This window comes from Equus przewalskii, chromosome 1, assembly GCF_037783145.1.
Source record: "Equus przewalskii isolate Varuska chromosome 1, EquPr2, whole genome shotgun sequence".
Taxonomy (NCBI): Eukaryota; Metazoa; Chordata; class Mammalia; order Perissodactyla; family Equidae; genus Equus; species Equus przewalskii.
The window spans coordinates 151,667,670-151,691,128 of record NC_091831.1 but is presented as its reverse complement, the minus strand read 5'-3'; the positions used below and the strand labels follow the sequence as shown (position 1 = coordinate 151,691,128).

The following is a 23,459-nucleotide window of genomic DNA, read 5'->3' as shown; positions in this document are numbered from 1 at the left end:
TAGCTTTAAAAAGTAAATATTAAAAGATTGAAAATTTGTTTAATAAAAATGCTAAGTTAGCAAAGAGTAATGTAGCAAACTTGAGGGTAGAAAGTAGGAAATAATGATCACAAAAGGAAAAATTAAATAAAATTTGGAGAAATGGAGCAGTAGAGAGTATCACCAAAACCAAAATTTGTTTTCTTGAAAATACTAATAAAATAAACCAACCTCCAGCAAGACTGATAGATAAAAAAGTTTGCACAAGTTAATATTAGACTATCTGAAGTTAATTTAATTGCAGATCCAGAGTTAAATCAGAGTGATGGGTGCATGGGTGTTTATCATCTTAGGCTATTGACTTCTTTATGTTAGAAATATCTCACAGTAAAAAAGAACGTAATCTTGACTTAGGCATTATGCCGTAGTCCAGGCATTGCCTGTTGCCTGTCTTCTGTAGCATGCTTTAACAGGTACCAGCTCTCTCCTATTCTTGTGCATCTAGCTCCAAGTAACTCACACATTCTTGATTTGTACTTACTTGGTAGAAAGTTGAAATCCCAGCAGTTGAATCAGTGGCAGGAGTAAACCGTGAAATCAACAGAATGAATGCCTCTAGCACAGGTTAGAGAGAGCAAGACTCCTGTCCGCTTGTGGTCAAAAAAGATGGCTGCTTGTTGAACAACGGTAGTAACTGGCCTAAGGGCACCTTCCATGAAAGGCACAAGCTTCCTCAACGCCTCTCATCCTCGGCCATCCCAGGAGTGTCCAATTGCCTTTCCTTGTCTGGGTGATCTTATTGTTCATCCCTTTGGCAGTTCCTAAGCTTCCAAATATGTGTATAAAAGCAAGTTTGCACTCTCTGGCTTGGTCTGAGACACAGACAGACCTTCTGTGAAGGCTGAGCGTGAAGATGTGGAAATAGAGGCCCTGGGTCTGGAGCCTTGCCTTCCTGTTTGTTAGCACTTTCTCTCCTGCTCTACAAAACAGCAGATTGCAAGAAGAGAAAAGACATTTCGGTGATTTCAAAATGAATGTGGACTCATAATATATGGCTTTTACTATTCAATTTAAAATGACTGACTTCCTCTTGCAAGCTTCCTTTGATTTGAATAGTGTTCTTTTCAAGTGTATTCAAACTATTTTTTAAAAACCTTATTGGCTTTGATCCTTAATTCTGATAAGCACACTATTCTAAAATTTATATTGTGAGGAAAATTATGATGTCATTAGTTTCTTATTTCTTTAATATTTCCCTTTCTTCCCTCGTAAGATAAATGACCTAATTTTCTTATATCCTAGAGTATTGTCCCTTTTCTTTTTTAAAAAGAGCCTTTGTTTTATGATTTTAACAATGAGTTTGCATATAGTTTGATATGAGATCAGTAATTTTCCATAGGATAGCACTTTGGGTCATGTTGTCTGGCTGTTTATAAATTAGTAATATTTTCTTCACGTAAGTATGAGGGTTAGCAGTGTCATCTCTTACCAACAACCAAGTGCCTGTGGAGAAGCTACTGTTGTTTCCTTGAGACACTGAGGACATCATGGTCACCCTAAAAGAATATATCTGCCATGACTCTCTGGTCACGGAGTGGCAGACTGCAGAGAGTCCCCTCAGAGAAGGTGTCCAAACTGAGTTTACTAGATCCATTGCTGTCTATCGAATGCTGTTGTCGCGATAATCTGTTATTTTACAATAAGACAATTTGCTGCTTCATATTCCCAATGTTTGTACCACTTACCACGGTAATTTCTTTCAGAAATAATTGAGTCCAACTTAAGCTTATAAGAAGCATATGCCTAAGCCTGATTTGATTCTTACTATTACTTAAACTTTACTAAAATCAATGATAAAACAGCTGTTATCGCTGTTTTCTCTAGGAACTCACACATGAACACTTGAAGGTAGTCAGCACAGCACAGATAATGTTTCCACCTTGTACAGATGAAGTCACTGAATTTGAGGCTCAGTGACTTCAGCTGAATTTGAATAGCGTGCCCAGGTTGCCGAGCTAGTTGTAGAGACAGGGCTGGAAAGGATTCCTCAGATGATGATGCTCTTTTGGGAGTCCCAAACATGGCCTCTCCACTTGCAGTGCAAGCAAGTGTTTACAAATGGCTATTAAGTATGTAAATGTTGCTATAAGCATGCAGTTTTGCGACTAAGAATAGGAAAGAATTAAAATAATTGTACTTCACTTTTTCTTTGCAGACTCAGTACCATGCTTAAGTGAGAAAGATGTAATTTTCTTATTTCTTTTCCACAATATTTACTAACATTTGTCATATTTGTCAGTGTTTTTGCAGTACTGAACTTGATAAAGAACATAAAAATTCGGGCCGGCTCCGTGGCCGAGTGGTTAAGTTCATGCGCTCCGCTGTGGCGGCCCAGGGTTCAGATCCAGGGCGCGGACATGGCACCACTCGTCAGGCCACGTTGAGGCGGCATCCCACATCCCACAACTAGAAGGACCTGCAACTAAGATATACAACTGTGTACAGGGAGGGTTTGGGGAGATAAAGCAGAAAAAAAAAAGAGAACATAAAAATTCAAAAAAAATAGGCCAAAAGTCATCTCAGAACCTGAATGATATGGATCTGTAGTCTGTGTTCCTTCTATTAACTAGATAATTATCCAATATGCATTTTAGTTTGTGTTTGTGGGGACCAGACCCTAATCCATTTTGCTAACTATTTGGGAATGACTCTACTAGAGGACTTGAAAGATCTGATTCCTGGGTAACACCGGACTTAGCCTCCGGCTAGAGATCTGCCTGTTCTGGCCACGTTGGCCTCCACGCGCCCACGGGAAACAGCAAGGCCAGGATCTCCCGCCTCAATTTGCAAAGGGATCTGATATAGCATCCCTCATTAGATGTCTCCCATAGCCTCTTCTTCTATAGCAGTTCCTGGGATAAGGTCAATTTACTTTGCAGATGGATGTCATGAGACATATTTTGGAACAAAAATACATATATAAATATAAATGTGTATTCATTTATTTATTTTTCTTATTTAAGATTCCCTCAATTATCAATCGCTTTTACCTACTTTCCTCACCTGGGAAATGGACATAACATTTTATGGCAGTTTGATGAGAATTATTTTAGAAAGGTTTAGAATTCAGAGATGCTTTCTTGGCTGAAAGTTATTTTTATTGACATCATTGAGGTCTTTGAATCCGACCTGCCTTCACGAAGCTCTCCAGGTACATATGCTTGGTTATGAAATACTTACCTGCAAAGGGTAAATATTTTCTTTTCTGATTGTTTTTGTTATGTTTTTTCCCAAGTGGGCTTTTCCAAATCTAATTTATCTGCAAAGAGACATATGCTGTAGGTCTGTACTCGTTAATTTACCTTGGAAAAATTAGGTCATCTTCAAATCTGGCAATGTGGCTTATAAACTTGGCAAAATGGTCTAATTAAAAGCTTCCCTTAGATTTAAAAAACAGAAAAAAAAGGATTAGTATCAGTAATGTTTTCATTTTAATGGTTTGTGGATATATTAGGTATATGTCCCTTCTCATGTTGTGTTACAAGTATGTTGACTGTCTGCTAACAGTTCACCTCTTTTCTTCTGCAGCCTCCAAGTCTGTTATAAATAGTATGCTGCGGGACCCTTCTCAGATTCCAGATGGAGTTCTAGCAAATCAGGTCTATCAGGTATTAATCACAGCTGTCTATTTTCAGTGGCAATGCCGTTATCTGCCTAGCAGAGTAAAGGATTTTAAACCTCATTTAATTACTGTCATCATAAACTATCACTGAGGTCAGGGTGCGCCATAAATGGCAATGCAATATTTGTGAGAAGAGCATTTCACTTTTTAATAGCTTGCTTTTATAGTGAATAAAAAGCATGCAGTTTTTGTTTTCTGTGATTAAATCTGAACAGCTTTTTGATAGCTTTTTAAATTTTTTAAGAAAAGTAATTACTGCTTTTAGGATCCTGTTTAACTGTAATAGTTTTTGTAGTCACCCCGGCCCAGAGCCCTTCTCTTATTTGTCTGCAGTGTGTGGTGAATGACTGCTGCTATGGACCACTGGTGGACTGCATCAAACAGTATCCTTTCCCATAAAATTTTAGGTGCACAATTGACGAGCTTAGACTCAGTGGAAGAGATGTGTCTGGCTTTAACCTGACATAAAGTTCTGCTTCACAAAACACATTTCATACTCTTCTCTTTTACATTCAATCAGCTGGAGGGTCACTGCAGACCATGCTTTTCTACAACTTGAAAAAAATCAGATAGGCCAGGGGAAGATGTCAGTTCAGCAGTTGCACATTCACATGCTTATTTCAAACTACTTGATTTTCCATGAGTTTAAAGGCACAGAGTCATTAGGCAGGTAACATACTGTCTTGGAATGTATCTAACCATTCCAATGAACATTTTAAAAAAATATAACAAATTTCTACGTAAAATGAGCCAAATTCGGTTGAGTTTACTAGAAGAAATTTTTGAGCCTGGAGTTAAAGGGTGATGTGATTAAAATGCCGCCAGAGACCATCGCGTTTTAAAGGGCAGTAGATTCTGAGTGCTTAAATGCTGATTACAATCTGAGCTGTTATTTGCATCCCTAATAAACATTTTTAAAGAAACTGAGCTAATTTTTCCTTCTGGACTGAATGTAAGGCTAGGAAAACAGATGACCAGTCATTCTTTCTTGAAGACACTGAGATTACAAGAGTTAATGCTTCCTTCTTCAAAGAGGATTTGAGTGGACAGGAACTACTTCATAAAGTAGGACGTTATTAATTAGGACATTTAGTAGTGTTGTGGCAACACTAAGAATTTTGATAATCCTTGGCTGAAAAATACTATTTAAAGAGTAAATAATTAGTGATTTTTTAGTGAAAATTATATCCATCTGAGTCTATGCATCTTAGATTTCTTTTTTTTTTTTCTTTTTTCTCTTTTTAAGGAAGAGTAGCCCTGAGCTAACATGTGTTACAAATCCTCCTCTTTTTACTGAGAAAGATTGGCCCTGGGCTAACATCTGTGCCCATCTGCTCCAGTTTATATTTGAGACACCTGCCTCCGCATGGTTTGATAAGTGATGTATAGGTCTGCACCCAGGGTCTGAACCCGTGAACCCTGGGCTGCCAAAGCAGAAGGCACGAACTTAACCACTATGCCACTGGGCCAGCCCCACAGTCTTACATTTCTTAAAAATATAGCATGCCCTTTCTGGTATAGTTTTGTTAGCATGAGTGGCACTGTGACCAGTTGTGACTTGGTGATTACTAGTCAGGAGACTTTTTGTTAGAAGCCTTTGTTAATCAAGTGTTGTGCGTGTGTGTACGTGTGTGTGTGCGCGTGTATGTGTGCATGCGTGTGTGCGTGCACATGTGTGCAGTGTTTATATTCCACTTTGTTTCCCAAAGGCTTAGAGTCAGTAAAATTTTTGCAATGAAAATCATTCATTTTCTTTTTCATAAAGTTAACCTTTGAAAAATAATCTTTTAACGGAGCCCTGTTATAAGAATATTCAGTACCTATATTATAGCCCTTTATATATTTATCCTCCAAGTCTGTTCCCCCAAATCTAACTTAAATTAATAAAATCACAGCATTGTCATAAGCTTGTCTTTTTATTAGACCAAAGTGAAACTTTACCTCTATTTTCAGTGTAAAATTAATGGTAGCATTAGAAATCATAGGAATGCCGACCTCGTGTTGCTACAGTGATAAAGTCTGGCACGTTCATATAACAACTAACACCATCTCAGAGTATCTAGGGCGGAATTACATGTTAATTTTAAAGCACATAAAATAGTTAAAAATCAATTTAAAGTTAAGGTTTTAAAAGCATGATGTCTTTTGAAGGATTGCATATTGATTTTAAATATAACTATCTAATTATATATGCATGGACTAAAGTATGAAGTCAACTGCTTTGTAAATGCCAGGAGGCTATTTTTCAGTAATAGTTGAGATGCTTACGGGAAACCGGATTGCTGTATTGCTGGCAAAGAAAATGGCTTGTGACGTTATTTACAAGTTTTGCCCCATGGTCACTGCCATACATCAATAATAGGTATTATTATAGACAAAGTCTAAGTGTTTCTGCTTATGGAGCATTATAAATTCTGTTTGGAGTATTTTCCTTACATTTTTGCCATCACTCACTTTCCTTTTGGGGCTGTGTTAGTGCCAGTAGAATTTAATGTAGTACATGATTTCAATTGATAAAGATAATGATGTGTGTCTATAAATTGCATTCACTGACTAGATTATAATTTTGCAGTTCCATTATGCCTATTGCCAGTAAAATTACTGTTTTTATAAGTTTTATTTTCTAGACCTTGTATTTTATATATGTCTATATCAAGCAAAGCATAATCAAGAAGTATTTCTTTCCAAAATTTAAACTAGTGATTGCTTTTACCGTGCAAAATAAAACAGGCCGGGAAGTTTATAGAGAACTGATTTTATCTTTGCACTGAGGTAGTAGCAGTTTCATATAATGGAAATACACTTGCATAGATGTTTTTCAGACTGATCAACAGGAATTATTTTATTTCACACCGAATAAAAATGGTTAGTTTTCCATGTGAATGAAAATGCTGTTTGTATCTTGTTCTGATAATTTGGTAAAGCTTACATTGCTTACTCTCAGTAACTTACATCATTTTGTAAGAAAGAAGGCACACATTTAGTAAATAGAACAGGTGCAAAACCTTTTTACTCCATTATGAAAATGTTACATGTAAACATTTGTGTAAGTAACATAAAGTAAATTGGTCAGTTACTGATAAGACGCCAAAAAAGCACAGTAGCAAAGCATATATAAATTGCCATTGTGCTTTCTTTATCTTTTGGTGTCTACTGTAATTTTTCCTGCATAGCCATACCCACCCACACCTTTGCTGCCACAGATCATATTCACTGACACAAAAGGTGTAAGAAACCAGCCACCTCAACTTGCCATAAAGTGTGACTTCAGGACACAGCTATTAGACAAAGACCTAAACAGAAAAGCAAGGGATGATAATGATGCAGGAAGCTCAAAATGCTGTGGGTTTCATTTCTGTACCATCAGTAACCTCAGTTTCATGATTCAACATTTTAGATGTAAATAATTTACAACAATAGAAGTGAGAGCACATTATGTGAAAAAGAAGTAAATAATTCAGCTCTAAAATGTGGGATGCCCCTAGTAATGAGAGGCCCATGAGAGTTATTCATCAAATGTCTTCAATGGACTCTGCAAATGTGTGAAATTTTGTGATTTAAAAATTTGTTTCCTTTTATTTTGTTTTCAATAAGAAATTAAATAAGCATAGCCTTGTGCATTGGAGGGGGGAGGGGAGAAGAACAGAAGGAAAAGTGAGTGATGATGACTTGGGGCTTGTTTTGACTGTGGACATCAATGACCACATCTCTGGAATTCTGAGATTTAAACAAGATTCACCTGTAGGTGTTGATAAAGGGCAGGATAATTCTCTAGGGTTTTTTTTGCAAGTAATTGTAAGCTTGATTTGGTTTAAATGGGACTCTCGCAGTGCATGGTCAGAATTAGAGTCTCTGGTAAGCCAAGGAGCAATGTGACTGGGTTGACATTATCAGTGAAATGGAGAATTAGATAATTATTACAAATACTTTTGCCAGAGTTAAAGTACTAGAATGGAATAACACTTTTTTCAGACTTTGTGCAATCTCATCCTTTTGGAAAATACATCCGAATTCCAAATCCTACTCCTGATTTCATTTTTTACCAGCCATGGGACCTTCAGAAAGTTCCTCAAGTCTTCCTGAACCTTGCTTGCCTTACTGTAAAGATGGCACTAATAACAGTACCTACTCATGTGGTTGTTGTGGAGATTAAATGAGATGATACCCCAAAATGTTTAGCATAGAAGCGTAGTATATGCTATTTAAGAAATATTAGCTAGTATCAATTATTTTTACATAATTAATTTTGAGAGTTTTTAAGAGACTGTATGGAGGTCATAAACATAGGCTTTGCAGAGATCTTCTGATCCTCTGGTTTGCCACACATTGACTGTATGACCTTGTGCAGGTTCTTTTCTAAGCCTTGGTTTCCTCATCTATAAAATAAGGATGATAATAACTATGAGGATGAAATAGCATACATAAAACACTTAACACAGTGCCTGCCTCATAGTAAGCAATCAAAAACTTTATATATGCATGTGTGTATCTATTTACATACATATTATAATATGTGCACACACATGAGAAAAAGACTTGAAGCAGCCTCTGTACCCACACCCTAACCCACAGTCCTTTCCCAACATGTCTTTCCTCCAGATTACATATAATTCTCAACAAGTCAATTGTTTGGCTTCCCAAGTCCCAGAAGATCACCGACAGTAGACTGGAAGTGAAACAGGAGCTGCTAAATGCTGGCTCTGTGACAGGTGTGAATTCGCAGAAGATTTATGGAACTCTGTAAGACTAGAACCTCTTTTAGGGCAAAGGCTGGTTGGTATTCTTGGCTGCACTGAGTAAGTACCTAAAAAATGTGTGCTCAAGTGAATTGAGGGATTTTTAACATAGCATAAAGGACCTTTAAAATGACTCTCCCTCTTTTCACAAGAAGATAAAGCACACATCCATTTACAAATCTTCATTTGCCAAAATACACATGAACAGTATAGGAAAATTCCATTGAATCATTTAAATGAAGGTATATGCATAGAAAGCTCCTTCCTCAGAGATATGGGCTAAAGGTGGAAATAGTTGCTATAATTACCTCTATTTTCCATTTCATCTCAAAGCATAGACTTGGTTTTAGCGTTTTTTTCTGACGGTGTAATTCTACCTATGTTACCCTCCTTAACAAAAACCCCCCAGTGCCATTGGTCATGAGCACGAAGTCCTGCTGAGAGACTTGCTTCTAGAGAAAAACCTGTCCTTCCTAGGTAAGATTGCTTCTCTAGTTTGTAATATCTCCAGGAGTGCTTAAATATATATATTTTTTAAAATCTTCCTCTCGCAGTTATTATGTACTAAAGGAAGAGTGAATGATGATTGATGCTGCGCATGTTATCTTTTATTGATTTAGAACTGAGCAGGAACTCAGTTACCTAATCCCCTATGTGTACAGCCCATGCACAGGCTTGCAATTAATATTTTATAGAATAAGTGGCTGAAAAAATGCCTTAATATCTGTTGCAGTATTACTTTTGGTGTCATGAGATATTAACCATAATCTAGGACTTATGAGAGAAAGAAACAAAAGAAATATTGTCTATAAAATGCTTTTATATTTTAAAAAGGACCGTTAGAAAAATTCATGTTAGATATGTTTGTGTCATATATGGAATCAGCTAGTGCTTTTACTTGAAAGCCAAATATTAAGCTTTTATTAATTTTTGCCAAATATTAATTGTACCATAGGTTTAGTATGATTTTTAAAAATCTCACATGTATGTGTGTGCTTGTGTGCCAGTGTGGAATCTTATTACAGATTGTTCTTTCAACATCTCTTAAGCATTAGAAATTAAGCCTCAAAGGGCATACATGTGATAACTAATCATAGAAACCATAAAATAGTCTACAATGAATTAATTCTTCTTCTCCATTTTAAATGTGGTAATTTACAAAGATTCTATACAAATTATATTATTGTACACATCTGTTTTATGTAGATATTTAAGAGTCTGTAGAGTGTTTTAGGTAAAAAAAATCAAAGAATATAGGATTACATAATCTTTATTCCAAAATGGACAAAGTCTTGGCAAAGGAAAGTCAAATGAATGGACTTATGTCAAGTTGATGAGGGATGTTGAATACAGTCCTGTAAGAAGTCTTTTTTAAGTCTCAGTATTCAATATTTTTGTTAATGAACTGAAGAATGGAGTTGAATGTGTTATAAGATCGTTGATAATTTGAAGAGGGAAGATATAAATATAGTCTAGCTATGGTTAAAGAAAGTTGATAAATTAAGAAAGTGGCCTCAAATTTCAGTGAGATTTGAATTAAATTTCAGTATGTAGAAGCAACAAGTTTTTTCATATGAGGACAACTGAAACATTCAGCCTATGGAAAGATGGATAATGGCTCAGAACCAGTTGGAATGGATGACTCATGATGCACCGTAAGATATCTTTTAGAACTATGGAGTTCTGATAGTATTTTGAAGTATCTGATCACATTGATCACTCAAATAGTGGTCAATATGGCATGGCCAAATCTATTTTATTATTTTAAGCCACCAACTAAGCAGTCATATTTTCAGGACTGCTTGGTGTTATTCTTTGGGCACCATCTGCTTATGGGAAGTCAGGCCCTTGGCGTCATTTCTTTGCTTAGCCTAGCTTTTCTCTGCCTCGTTCCTGAGGGCTAGAAGACCACAGTAGAGAGGAAGAGCAAAGGGCTTACATGTGTTCTGAACTTAGTCCCAGGTCTATGACTCCCTTGATTCTGGGAACTGAGAGTGTTAGACTGGATTGACCACAGCTGAGAAAGTTAATGCAGAAACATGGTCAGGGAGTCAGTACCAATTGCATACAAATTCAGAAAGGGGACTTAAAATTGAGGGGTCCCACCAGTTCCTCTGTGCTATGGGATCTAGAGATAATTATTTTTATTGAGGCATACCAAACATTGACACTTAACTGATCTTTAAGAACAAATGAATTATAGGATGTTTAGCTGACTCCATGTAACCTTAGTCCTGTTTTGAAGCATTTCCTCATCAACATACAAAGAAGTTGTTAATTTATTCTATGGCTTTTAAGTATTTTAATGTAGTACTGAATTAATACATGTTTATTTACAGTTAAAACATGAAAACTCAAAAACCCATTTGAAATATTGTTATGGAGTTGCTCTTTTACCTTGTTCTTTTGCCCCTTCACGATGATTAATTAGATCTAAAGTACTGTGCCAGGTTAATTTAGATAGATCATCATTTTAAATCCAACTAGGGAAAAAGATTGGTATATAAAATAGACCACTAATCTTATGTTTTCTTGTTTACATGTGTACACCTTGAATTGTGTTGCAGAGACATCGCAAACATGTTTGTTTTACTTTGATTGTTTTATAAGGAAAAATAAAATCAGTCTCTCTCCCCCCAAAACTCCCCCACATTGGTTTCTAATCTGGACTCCTTTCAAAAGTCAAAGATTCCTAGTGTTTGTGTATTAACTCTTCTTAAGAATTATGAAATTTTTTATCGTCTTCTAAGTTTTCCACCCATTGTGCACTATACGTCATTTTTTAAAGTACATATTTTACCTGACCTCTTTTACCAATAGAAGAGAAAAATAAATAAATCACCTTTATTTTAACCCTAGTAATTTGTTGAATTTCCTTGATTCATAACCGTGTACTGAGAAACTGCTATGGCACAAGATTTAACCAGGCACTCTTGTGGTGGGGGGGGAGGTAGAGAAGAAGGGTCCTTATCATTGAAGATATTGAAGATTTGGGTGCTCTCGTATGGACTTATCCTTTCCTGTAAGTTTATCCATTTTGTACTTCTGCAAATAGGGATACTGTGTTAAGAGAAGTCAGTTTCTCTAAAATATTTCTTTTATTCATGTATTTATTCATTTATTCCACAAATAATTTACTGAGTCAGGTACTATTTTCGGCACTAGACATAATTCAGATGACATCCCTGCTGTCCTGGAGTTTGGTCTAGTAGGGAGGCAAGCTACAAACAAATGAACACAGATGATTTCTAGCAATTTCTCAGAGTTCTTGCATTTCTCTTATTCATTATTCATTCATCCTTTTCAACTAACTTTTGTTGAGTGTGTTCTCTACATGCTGGGAACTACCCTAGGTGGGATGAAGATGATGATAAGCGCTCCATGCCCTCCGGATGCTCATGGCCATGCACACCATTGCCACGTCTATCCCAATAAGAATAGAGTTCCATCTCTAGTACGTCTCACGTCGGAGGTGCTCACTTGATTGTCTTGATAATGAAAATAAATACATACAAGGATGTAAGGATGTTTTTGTGCAACTTTCATTAAACTTTTGAAAGAAAGGTACAGATTATACTAAAAATCAATAGCTACCCTTTACATGTGAAGAAAATGCTACTGGCTCGTAAGTGACTTTTCCTAAAGTGGTGATAGAATTTTACATAGTCATCTGCTGTCTCTCAGCGGCACCTTCCTGCCACCATGTGCTTCTTGGATGGCTAGTTGAGCTCATTACCTTGGCTACCTTACCACTAAGCTAACCACTCTTTCTTTCGTTAGTTCAGCAGACAGATTTAAGTACTTGCAATGGGCAGGCACCATTGAGGAGGGGAAAGTTGAATCAAACATGGAGCCTTCCAGAAAATTTTCAGATAAGTTTAAGTACATGTCAGTTCCTTCCTAGGATAGTTAATTTTGAATTAACATTTATTGATCAGCGTTTGAAGTTACAGAAGATGTGAAGACCTTGCTGCCCACTTCTGGGCTTGGATGCACGAAGAACCCATCGTAAACTTTAAATTGACCGATAAGCAATGTGATCATCCTTATCCCCTTTGCTAAGGAGTTGTTCCATTTCTAATATCAATGAAATAGAAAATGTATTTTATCTACTGATGGAGATGTTTTAATTTGTATCTTTCAAGTGATTAATGAGACCACGTTTTGTTATGTTCTCTCTGTCTCTCTCTTTTGGGGATGGTAGGGGGAGACCTTTGGACAAAAGGCAAGAGAGGAAAGGGAAATAGTGACAGCAAGAAGACGACAAGACTGTTTGCTCTGTTAGGAAAATATGAAAGAGCTTATACCGAATACTGAAGACAAACCATTCATCCTCCATGGGTTGGCATACCTCCAGGTCGGAGGGACTTTCATTAGTGACTTCCACAGCCACTGTCTCGTGCAAATTCTCGTTAAGTTTGGCTTAATAAGGATGGCTCTGGAGATATTTTATTCTTTCCAGTGAATGTTACCCTGTTAGTAGAAGCTGACAATTATTTTGAGTGACACCTGAGAGGTATTTGCTTTATCCTCACCTCACCCTCCCATGTCTGGTCTTGCCTGATGACAAACCAGCATATTTTACATGGGTACTTTCCTCGCATTCGTGTATTACTCTGTGGGACTCCAGGAGATATAATCTGTAAAGCAAAAAGGCTTACCCTTGCTGTAAGAAATTAGGATCTTTGTTTCTAAGAGTTCATCTGCTTCTGCTGCTTCATTCCCCACCTGAAGCGACAGTGCTCTGCTGGGGAGGTGATTATGATGTGACGAGCAGGGGATTACGACTCCAGGTGAAGAACAGGTAGTGGGAACAGGTGAGATTTGGAATACTGAGCTTGCGTTTATGTGCAAATGTTAGCATAGAGAATAAGAGACTAGAAGTAAAACATAGGATTATGTAGGCTAAAGGGAACTAAGAGAGTTGGGTTTTTCATAAGGTGTCAGCTATTTAAATTCCTATCTCAAGGTTAAAAATAAGATGCAGTTTTCAAAGTAACAGGAACACAATACAGGAGCGGGACATGGGGAATTTGGGCCCTGTTCTTCCCTTCCGGAGGAAATTGTCATGATCGGGGACCATCTTTACTTAATCTCCTTATTGAACATGCTTGTGTATGTTTCTCCCTGGGACCAAGAGAAAAGAACCATAGACACATGTGTGCTGCTGGAAGATAACACACTCCAGGAACTCTGAGAACAAGTTCCCCTGTCCTGTTATGGGAGTCTTCCTGCGCCAGGCCCAGACCCTTCCCTCACCATTGCTCTGAGTAGATAACTCATGTCTGCTGATCATGTGCTTTTTGGCTACTGATGACATATTGGAACTATTTTGTTTGTAAGTGACAGAAATCTAATCAAACTAGATTGCACACACACAGAAGAAGTTATTGGTTCAGAGAGATACCTGAGAAGTTCAAAGGAGAGAAGTTTGCTTCTGGTGTATCTAGAATCCAGAAGACAAAACAGTGTCCTCAGTATCTCCTCTTTTCTCCTGTGTTCTGCTTCTTTCAGTGTTGGCTTCATTCTCAGGCAACAAAGATGATCTCTGGCAGTTGCTAGTTGGTTTAGTCCGTAGAGTCTGTAGTCCCAGAAAAAAGTTAGTGATTCTCTTTTGCCCCATACGGATCTCAGAAAGGGCTCTGATCAGCTAGTCTGGGTCAAGGGACCACCCCTGTGGTCAGTGGTTGGGCGTCACATTGTTGTCTGCCCATCAGAATCACATTATGAGAGTGGGGTGGCATGCTAGACAGGATGGGATATAGGACAAAAAAAAAAAAAAATCAAATATATACTCCACTGAAAATTAGCTACAAGTTACAGCTTTACTCCCCATAACCAAAAGGCATTGATGGTCAGATCTGTTACTACTATTTTTGGATTGGCTCCTTGGTCTTGTGTGTGTGTGTCTGTCTGTCTGTCTATCTGTCTCTCTGTCTCTGTGTAAGAGGTCCTTTTTATGTCTCAGAACTGCTAATATGCCTCCGTTTATTGAGATTGGTTCTGGGACAGATGGAGGTGGCCCTGCCAAAGGGTCTGACATCAGTGACTACTGCTAAAAGAACTGGGGCAGACAAAGTCTAACATTCAGCTATTCCTCAGAATTTTGGAGTTAAAAAGGACTCTAGTGACCATCCAGTCCCCTTGTTTTGTTTAGAGGAAACTGGCCCCAGGCCTTGCATCACAGCTAGTGCCCTCTCAATACCTCACCCTAGATTCTTTTTACTCTACTTTGCTGATTTGCCCCCTCTTTTGTGGCATTAAACCAAAAGAATTTAGAGTGATGTGGTGTAAAATATAGAAGAGTTTCACTTTTGTTGTTGATATTCGTATCCTCTGTCTCCACAGCCACCAGTCAGCAGGGGCCAGCCTGCCCAGCCTCGCTTTGCACCGTCCCAGCCTCGTGACCTCCCATTTGTTTCCTATCGTTAGGACATTTCACTTTTCGCTAGTATTGTCCCCTAAAGACGTAAGCAAAGGACAAGGTCAGAGCAGTCAGTTGGATTCCTTATTAGTGGCTTTGATAAGAGGCTTTAGGGGAAGAGGTTGAAACTAATGGCTGTAATGAAATTTGGGGTTCTCTAAAGATTTCATTTATCTGTGCTATCGGTCTCCCCTTAAATGCATATCTGTTCTGTGTACCTTTGCACAGGGTTTGCATATCATAGTAACATCTATTACTGAAACCTTGCTAACGTCTTAAATTGAGTAGAAAAGGCTGTGAAACTTGACGTTAGAGAACATAAAAATATGGAATACAAGATCATAGCTCCAAGTATTGAATGAGACTGTTTTGGAACAAAAATAACACAGAAAAACAAAGTACTTGAGTAGAAAAGATAGAATGTAGTTTTCATTTGTATTGATGTTTACCTTTTGCCTCTCCCTAATTTAGTACTAAGGTAATATGTGTTAAAAAGATTCTTTTTGTCATGCAATATATTTTAACCTTGCACTTTAGAAACCTACAAATTCATAGATAAAAGGCTGTGTCAGAATGTAGCTTTTCATTTTCAGATGTTGTGAACTGGAATTTTGCATAATTTCTCTGGGAATAACAGCATTTCTTAAATTTAAAGCCTTTTAATAAAACAAGTGAAAGAAAACCTCAGACTTTTTCTTGGTAGTCCTCAGACCCTCCTATGATTCTTAAGTATATGTTAACTAGTTTCAGATGTGATTTTTCTCTGACTCAAAATCAGCTCTTTATTTAAAAAAAAGAAACTGTGTAATTAGTACTTAATTGCTTTGGATATTTTGGGCATTTAGAGAAGAAGTTAATTAAAAGGCCAGAGAAATTAAACTTTCACACTGTTCTTTACATATGTGTAATTCCTTGTTTTAAATGCCCTCTAAAGGCAGGCCTGACAACTTAAAAATAAATGAAGACCTGGGTTGTTTTAAAAATTTAACATTAGTTTTATCTGTGGATGTAGTTTCATTGATTTTTTGTTGTTGTTCAATTGGAGAAAAGACCGTTGAAATGCTAGAAATCAAGAGATTATCTAGTATCTGGATACATATTTAATTACATTGAAAGGTATTTATAACATTTTAAAATCCAGTTATTCCTTTTTGGATGGTGAATTAAATAGAATTTTTATTCATCTCCTCTTCAGGCAGGTGTCACCTGAGTAATATCCAACAGATGGCCGTCACCTCTTTTGTGTTTCAAGATCTTCTAGGAGGAAATAAGAATTTTTCCCCCACTTCATAAATATTATACATGTTGATGAAATTTAAATATTTGCCATAATTAAGAGTGGTATACATTCTATTGGGACAAACAGAACTTGGTTGATGTGGGCTCTTCTCTGTATCTTTAACTATTTGAAAGGTCTAGGTCTTAGTGGGTCACTGACCTTCTCTAGGCCACTTTTGTCACATCTAAACTGGAATGTTACACTAGTGATCTCTAAGACTTTACGAGCTCAGAAATACTGTGTTTCATGAGGCACACATTATCTAAGAATCCTACATTTTGTGGCCCTTGAGGCTAACAAGTCTGCTTTTAAGTGAGAGTATTCTTATATTAATTTTTATAATGAATACTTCAACTATGACATTAACAAGCTTAGTAGTTATGAAACATATTGAGGGTTTTTAGTGTACACCTTAAATCAGAAGAGCCTTACTTCATATTTGCTACATTCGCTGAATAAGATAAGTATACAGGATTGATTTCATAGTGATCCCCAACCATTTTTGGAAGTTATACTAAAAGTGCTATTCTAAATCATTGCCTTTACTCCTTTTTCCCCCCTTTCTAACTAATATTATTTTCGGTTTTTTCCTTAATCATGATCATTTTTTCTTGAAGAAAATGGCAGCTTACTTATCCAGTTTCCCATTGGGGAGTTCAAAGAATCATAAGTAACCACTTGGTTCCAATATGTGCAGAGCTATAAGAACTTGGATGAAATGTATGATTCTCAAGGAAAATATAAATTGCAAAACTGACGATAGAAGAGATAAAAATCTAAACAGATCAGTAGCCATAAAAGAAATAGGAAAAATCACCAAAGAGCTGTTCACCGTAGAAGTGCTAGGCCCAGACTGGTTTTCGTAAGGAATTCTGCTCAAACTTTAAGGAGTAGATAAATGCAATGTTACTTAAAATATTACGGATCAAAGAAAAAAGTAGGAAAACTTCCCATGAGTATTAAGGAAAGGAAAGCAATCCCCTCCTTGATGATCAAGATGAACCTCAGAGCAGACAGCTGGGACCAAGGATTGAAGATAGCAGTGAGAGTTTCCAAATAAAACTTTGAACTTTGGGCCACATTCATTGTCTCTGTGCCTTGTTGATTCATGGGGAGTGAAATCAGGAAAGAAAGTTCTTAAGTCTGTCTGGGTAGGCTTTGTAGAAGACATGAATGTTCTTAAAATTGCACTTGTATTTTATTTACTTACCCTTTGAGCATTAAATGTGCAAAGCATATGTTGATGGTGAGAGTGGGATAATGGATGGGGTTTAAAAAAGTGAAAAGGAAACATTTCCTATCCTGAGAACAGAGGCTTTTCAGGCCCAGTATGTGGAAGACAGGCCCATGCACAGTAAGACTAGAGAGTGAACCAGGAATGGGGCAGAAGAGAAGTAGCATAGGCTGTTGACTAAACCGTAACGTCTAGATCCTAGAGTTGGAACCCTGACCAACTAAATGGTCAACCAAATTTTAAATCCATTTCCAATGGTTTGGATAATGACCTAATGATAAGAAATCTTTCAGGCCAGGAAAAAAGTGTGATACAAAGGCCGGGAAATCAGGCCAGATGGATGGGGCTGACCTTAAAAATCTCCCAGTGGGATGAGCAGTGGTAGAAACTTCTCTTGGGGCCTAGACCAGGTGAGCAAGGCCACCTCTTCATAAGTGCTACTTCCATACTTGTAGTGTCATTTCCTCTGAACTCTGTCAAGTTGTTTCCTCCTTCTTTCCTAGGAAATCTAGGATGAAAGAAACAATGTGAAGGTTGAAACAGAGGCAGTAAGGCAGTGAGAGTTTAGTAAATAAAGAATGGAGAAGAGACCCAAGACATAACATAGTATTTCAGATGTATGGAATAACCTCTTAACTATAAAAAAAAAATCTAATATCCATGGTGGTGACACAGACCTCAGAAGCTATACTTTGGGTTCAATTACTATTGGATCAACTTCATACTGAGAGGGAGGAAGAGAGGGAGGTAGAGTGAGAGAGAAAGTGGGCAGTTGAGTTTTGAAGTTCTCCAGAGAAAGATGGAAAGATTCCCTAACCTCATCTGATGTTTTATGTTCACGTTTTGGGTTTGGGTATTTTTTTCACATTAAGTTAGTCATGAAATTTAAATTGTAGGTGTTATGTTGGTAATTTGGGGGTGGTGAGCAGGAGTACAACATCTGCCTTTTAAAAGGATTTTAGTTCCTGCATTCGGATTGCTTGATGACCTTTGAAATTTTGTTTTGAGTTGCTGTCAGAAAAATAATCAGTTTTCTTTCTGAAGTGAATTTTAACATCTGTAAAGGTTGGTCAAGCTAGGATAGTTTTAATAAACTAGTAATCGCTTTTTCAGTGTCAACTCAGCTTTTAAAACTGTTCATCAGCTACCTGAAACATCGGCTCAAGGCGCTTGAGTTGATTTTAATAAATGCCTTTTCCATTAAACATTCTTGTCGTGGCCAGACTGCATTTAGAGGGTAGAAATTTTTCCCGTCTTGTTCATCTACAGTCCAGTTTTCCAATTCTTTTGTTTTTAAAGTAAAATTAGTTTGATTTGTATTTTGTTATCTCAACAGTTAACTGAAAATTTTTTATATTTCAAGGAGGGGAGATTATTCTGAATTCTGGCATCAATCTTCCAAAATCTGAATAGCTAAAGGATATCGACTTTTAACAAAATTTAACTTAAATATCTAGTTTAAATCTGTGTCTTGTCATTAAAAGGTTATTTACGTTTAAAATGCTGACCTTTCAAGATGTACACAAGAGTGTTCTAAAACAGAGTTTCTGAACATTGGCCATGAAACCACTGTCTTGGGCTGACAAATGGGTTGGAAATAAGCTACCCAACACTGGAAATGGGCCATTAATTTTAATCAAAGGTGATGCAGGAAGGCGAATGGGATGCATGACAATGTCAACAGCCCAGTAGGTGTTAAGAGTCCACACAGCCTTCCTTGTTACTTGGTTGGGCCATTAGTTGAGGTTGGGTGAAGACAGAAAGCCATGTCTGGAATTGAATGACCAGGTCACTCCAAAATCTAATGGAGGACTCCTCATTTCAGAAATCACATTGTAATGCCATTAGAAGTCAAGGACAGCATTTAGAAAATATTGGAGGATTTTTTTTTTTTAAACCAGGCACCTTGCTAGTTTTTTCCAACTTTGTCAAGCTCCCTGTTTTCCTGCCTCTTTTCTTTCTGAATGGATCATTGATATTTACAGAGGATCAAGAAATCGAACAGACTGAGAAAAAAATCTCAAAGCCTGTTTGCTTTTCAGAATTACATATTGTTAGTTGTAAAACTCTGGTAAATGCCAGAAACAGCATACCAAAGGAATTAAGCAAGATAATTAATTCTCTGTGGTGATCTCATTGTCCTTGTCTGTTTCTTGTGTTCTTCTGTGTAGGAATAGTTTCACTAATTGAAACCAAACTTTCTTAATTGCTTTAACGAAAGCATTTGTTTTTTAATTGTAAAGGCCACTGAGATTGTGCCTTACTGTAAATTATCAATATTGGCTGATAACATTAGTGATAGTCATGGTGTTGAAAGCTTTTCTTTTAATCAGTAAGCATTTTCATTATTTTGAGTATTTTTTATTATAAAAAAGGTAGCGTATGGCAGCTTGAATTAATGATGTTTATAATAAAGACATAAAACTGCAGAAGGGACAAAGAGGCATTTTTATATCTATGCTTCAGGTTTGTTAAGAAAGTTCATTTATTCTGACACAGCATTGCATACATAAGAAAGATACGTATGACTGCATTAGTAATTTTTACACATTTTTAAGAAAGAAAAGCAATTATATTGCTGTCTTGTTAATGGAATACTGTTAGAAGTAATAGTATTTGTTCTTCCTGTAGATGAAGATCAGCTCCGTGCGAAGGGTTATGACAAAACGCCAGACTTTATCTTACAAGTACCAGTGGGTAAGTCCGTAGACTCTATTACGCCCTTGTTTATAGAGAAAAGGGATGTGTTTTTGCCATCGACTTTTTAGCTTTTAGTTAATATTAGCAAATGTTACCAGCATAGATTAGCTTTATAGTGTTGGACCTAAATGGGTAAAATCGTTGGGAAAGATTATTTTAAAATAGCAGAAAATAATAAGTTCAGAAGAAATCCACGCCTTAAAAACTTTTACATATATTTGAGAAATAAACATATCTTCTGAAGAAATTTTGGTTGACATTTTCAAGTTATTTCTCTAAATATTAAATTTGTAAAACATGGTTCTGTTAAAAATCCAGGCTTACTTTGGTTTGCTTTCGCATTACTTGTCGACTTATGAAGGCAGTCTCAGAATAGGAGAGGGACTTCTGAAGATGATGATGAAAATAAAAAGGATGTGATTGTAGCACAAATATTCCTTGTAACGAACATGTACGATGTGTTGTTTTATAATTACCTCCATAGGTGACGATGAGGGCTAAGCCTCTGCTCATTAATGGGAAGCAGAGAGAGGCCTAGAGGGAGTCCAGAATTTTCAATCTTCCCTTCCCTTTGCTCTATATTAATAATGCTTTGTCCCTTAGCTGTAGAAGGGCACATAATTCACTGGATTGAAAGCAAAGCCTCATTTGGTGATGAATGTAGCCACCACGCCTACCTGCATGACCAGTTCTGGAGCTACTGGAATAGGTAAGGTCCCATTATTTTTCTCTTAAGATAAACGATACTCAGCTGAAATCTCATTAGAAAAAATATTTTGTTTAGCTGGTAAAAATGCTAGTAGCCTTTGTTTCTAGTAAATACAGAGACTTGATTAATGTATTCATTTCAGATAATTTAAACTTCTTTGCTTTCATAATGTTGCTTCATTTTTTAAAACAAAATCTCCGCACAGGGACAAAATGAGTATATATTCCTTTTTCCGTTTGACAGTGATAATACTGGTGTGACTTAAAACATGAATAATAAGATGTGGTGCATATTATGATATTGACATTGACTTTTTATCCTTTTGATGTGAAATTTATGCTTACTGTCAGACCTTAAAAAATATTTTCTCCTCAGCTCTCTGAGGAAAGAATTCAAACAATATGAAAGATCAAAATAGTTTACCTTCCAACAGTGGAAGAGAGTTGACCTACCAACTTCAATCAGCATTCCCAAAGGCCTAGAAATCTCAGGGATTAAGAAAAAAGGGTGATGTTGGAGGAGGGGGAGGGTGCTGCATTAGTGAGCACCCACCAGTGCCCCGGCCTACAGGTTATCTCAACTAATCCTCACAAGGAAGTTCCTTTTATCCCCATTTTACAGATAACTGTACTGATACTCAAAGCAGGAAAAGAACATGCCCTACCGCCAGTCCTCATGCATTTGTCTCTCTCCCAAACTCATGCCATTTCCACCACAACTCTATGTCACTTACAATACAACTGTTGAAACTTTGGCTTTTTCTGTTATGAAGTCCCAAGTTTTCACACCACAAGTTTTTTTCTCCCTTAGAAGCGGAGGTGAGTCAAGGAGGAACCTTCCTAAATTAACTCTGCTCCTCCAGCACTGGCCAACAGTAAGATTACACTAATAAGATGACTTTAGTCCAGGTGACTGAGAAGTGAGACAGTAGTATCTGTGGACAATAGTCTTATCCTGGAAAAAAATAGTGCTAGGCTACAGAATTTGGCGTTATGTTGTTGCTCAGCTTTACAAAAGGCCAGCGGACCTCGCCCGTAGCAGCTGTGCTAAACTAAGCCCACTTTTTGCCATGGTAACAATGATCATGACAAAATGCTGAATGTAATGGCTTTCTTGATTTTCTTGTGTAATTGTGCGTAGCATCCGAGCTTTACTTTACAGGGATGGAGGAGGAAAGTGCAAAATGTTTGAGAAATCAATGCTGCTTCAGCGTTTCCTGTCTTTTATTCAGCCATTATTCAAATTAGCAGTAATGTGGCAAATTGAATTTTAGATTTTTAGCAATTTTATGATGAGTTTGAAATAGTAAAGAAAGCATCATTTTTGATAGTATAGGGAAAGCAATGACAAGAAATCAAATTACATAAGTTTAGGTTGCTAAAGGATTTTAAAAACTGATAAACTCTATCATTATGCGTTGAGACTATCTCCCTCTCCACTCTGGTACCAGTCAAGTCTTTCATGAGGAACAGTTACAAATTGAACCCCAAATAGTAGAGCTTACTTAAAAATTCTAAAAGTACGTCTTAATTCTAAAACAATTCAACTGTTTTGTGAGTGCCTAGCACTCACTATTTTAGAGCCTAATTAAATAATCTAGTCACCTGTATGATACACCTCTGGATTATTGACATGACTGGAGGGTGTCTGAGCAATGGATGGATAATTTAAGACAGTTTCCTTTGAACTGGATTTTAGATTATTTTGTTGCATGCTACTTTTTCTATTTACTTATACTACTATTGATTTACACATTCTTTGAATACATCCTGGCTAAGTGGGCATAATTCATGTAGGGCATGTTGTGTCATAAGGGAAAGCCAGCCTCGATTGTAAATATTCCAGATCTTTCAAGGAGGAAATACTCTACACAAAAGTCACTGGTGTCCCCAAATGTCTGCAGAGAGGCCAAGAAATCCAAGTAGTGGGGCTGGCCCAGTGGTATAGCGGTTAAGTTTGCACATTCCACTTCAGCAGCCTGGAGTTCACCGGTTCGGATCCTGGGTGCAGACATGGCACCACTTGTCAAACCATGCTGTGGTAGGTGTCCCACATATAAAGTAGAGGAAGATGGGCACGGAAGTTAGCTCAGGGCCCGTCTTCCTCAGCAAAAAGAGGAGGATTGGCAGCAGATGTTAGCTCAGGGCTAATCTTCCTCAAAAAAAATAAATAATAAATAATAAAATAAAATAAAAAATAAAAGTAAGTAGTACTGAAATTCAAAATGGAACATAGAGGCATTTACTTGGATGAAGTGTTGATTATAATAATGGTGCAAACTTACCAGTGATGGGCATTTTGACAGAAGGAGGACTTAGCCCATATATGAAAGTATGGGATCCTACTCTTTTCATATTTTGGCTCCACAAAACTCTCATAGTAGTTGCTGAAGTTCTTCAGGGTTGGAAGAAACCGTCTCTTCCACTTGTAGGTAGCCTTTCTAGGGGCCACTTTTTGGCATTTGGGCTAATTGCTTTTTTTATGTGATAAACGTCCAGTTGACGTAAAAACTGTTATCTAATGGTCGCACTATTTTTAGATTTTATAAAAGGCTGTTCAATTAACATTTGTAGAATCGAAACCTTGTATAAACCTGTTTTTCCCACACAAATAACTACAGAGCCCCTAATTTTTAGTTTAATATTTCTTGAAGAGTTTTCTTTTTATACTAAGTTGATATTCTTACTCTGCCTTTCAACAGTTTTCCACACAGTTG

The 23,459-nt window shown here is 37.0% G+C and overlaps 1 protein-coding gene across 6 annotated transcripts in view; it reads left to right on the top strand.

The window, feature by feature from the left end:
* CDIN1 (CDAN1 interacting nuclease 1) overlaps window positions 1–23,459 on the top strand; it is a 208,345-nt gene that overhangs the window by 91,388 nt on the left and 93,498 nt on the right. For all 6 annotated transcript variants that reach the window (XM_008522526.2, XM_070625960.1, XM_070625952.1 and 3 more), the window contains exons 6-10: window positions 3,568–3,647; window positions 3,995–4,044; window positions 8,807–8,874; window positions 19,966–20,031; window positions 20,638–20,743. In XM_008522526.2, the coding sequence (XP_008520748.1) occupies window positions 3,568–3,647; window positions 3,995–4,044; window positions 8,807–8,874; window positions 19,966–20,031; window positions 20,638–20,743 (370 nt within the window). The remainder of the gene's footprint in view (window positions 1–3,567; window positions 3,648–3,994; window positions 4,045–8,806; window positions 8,875–19,965; window positions 20,032–20,637; window positions 20,744–23,459) is intronic.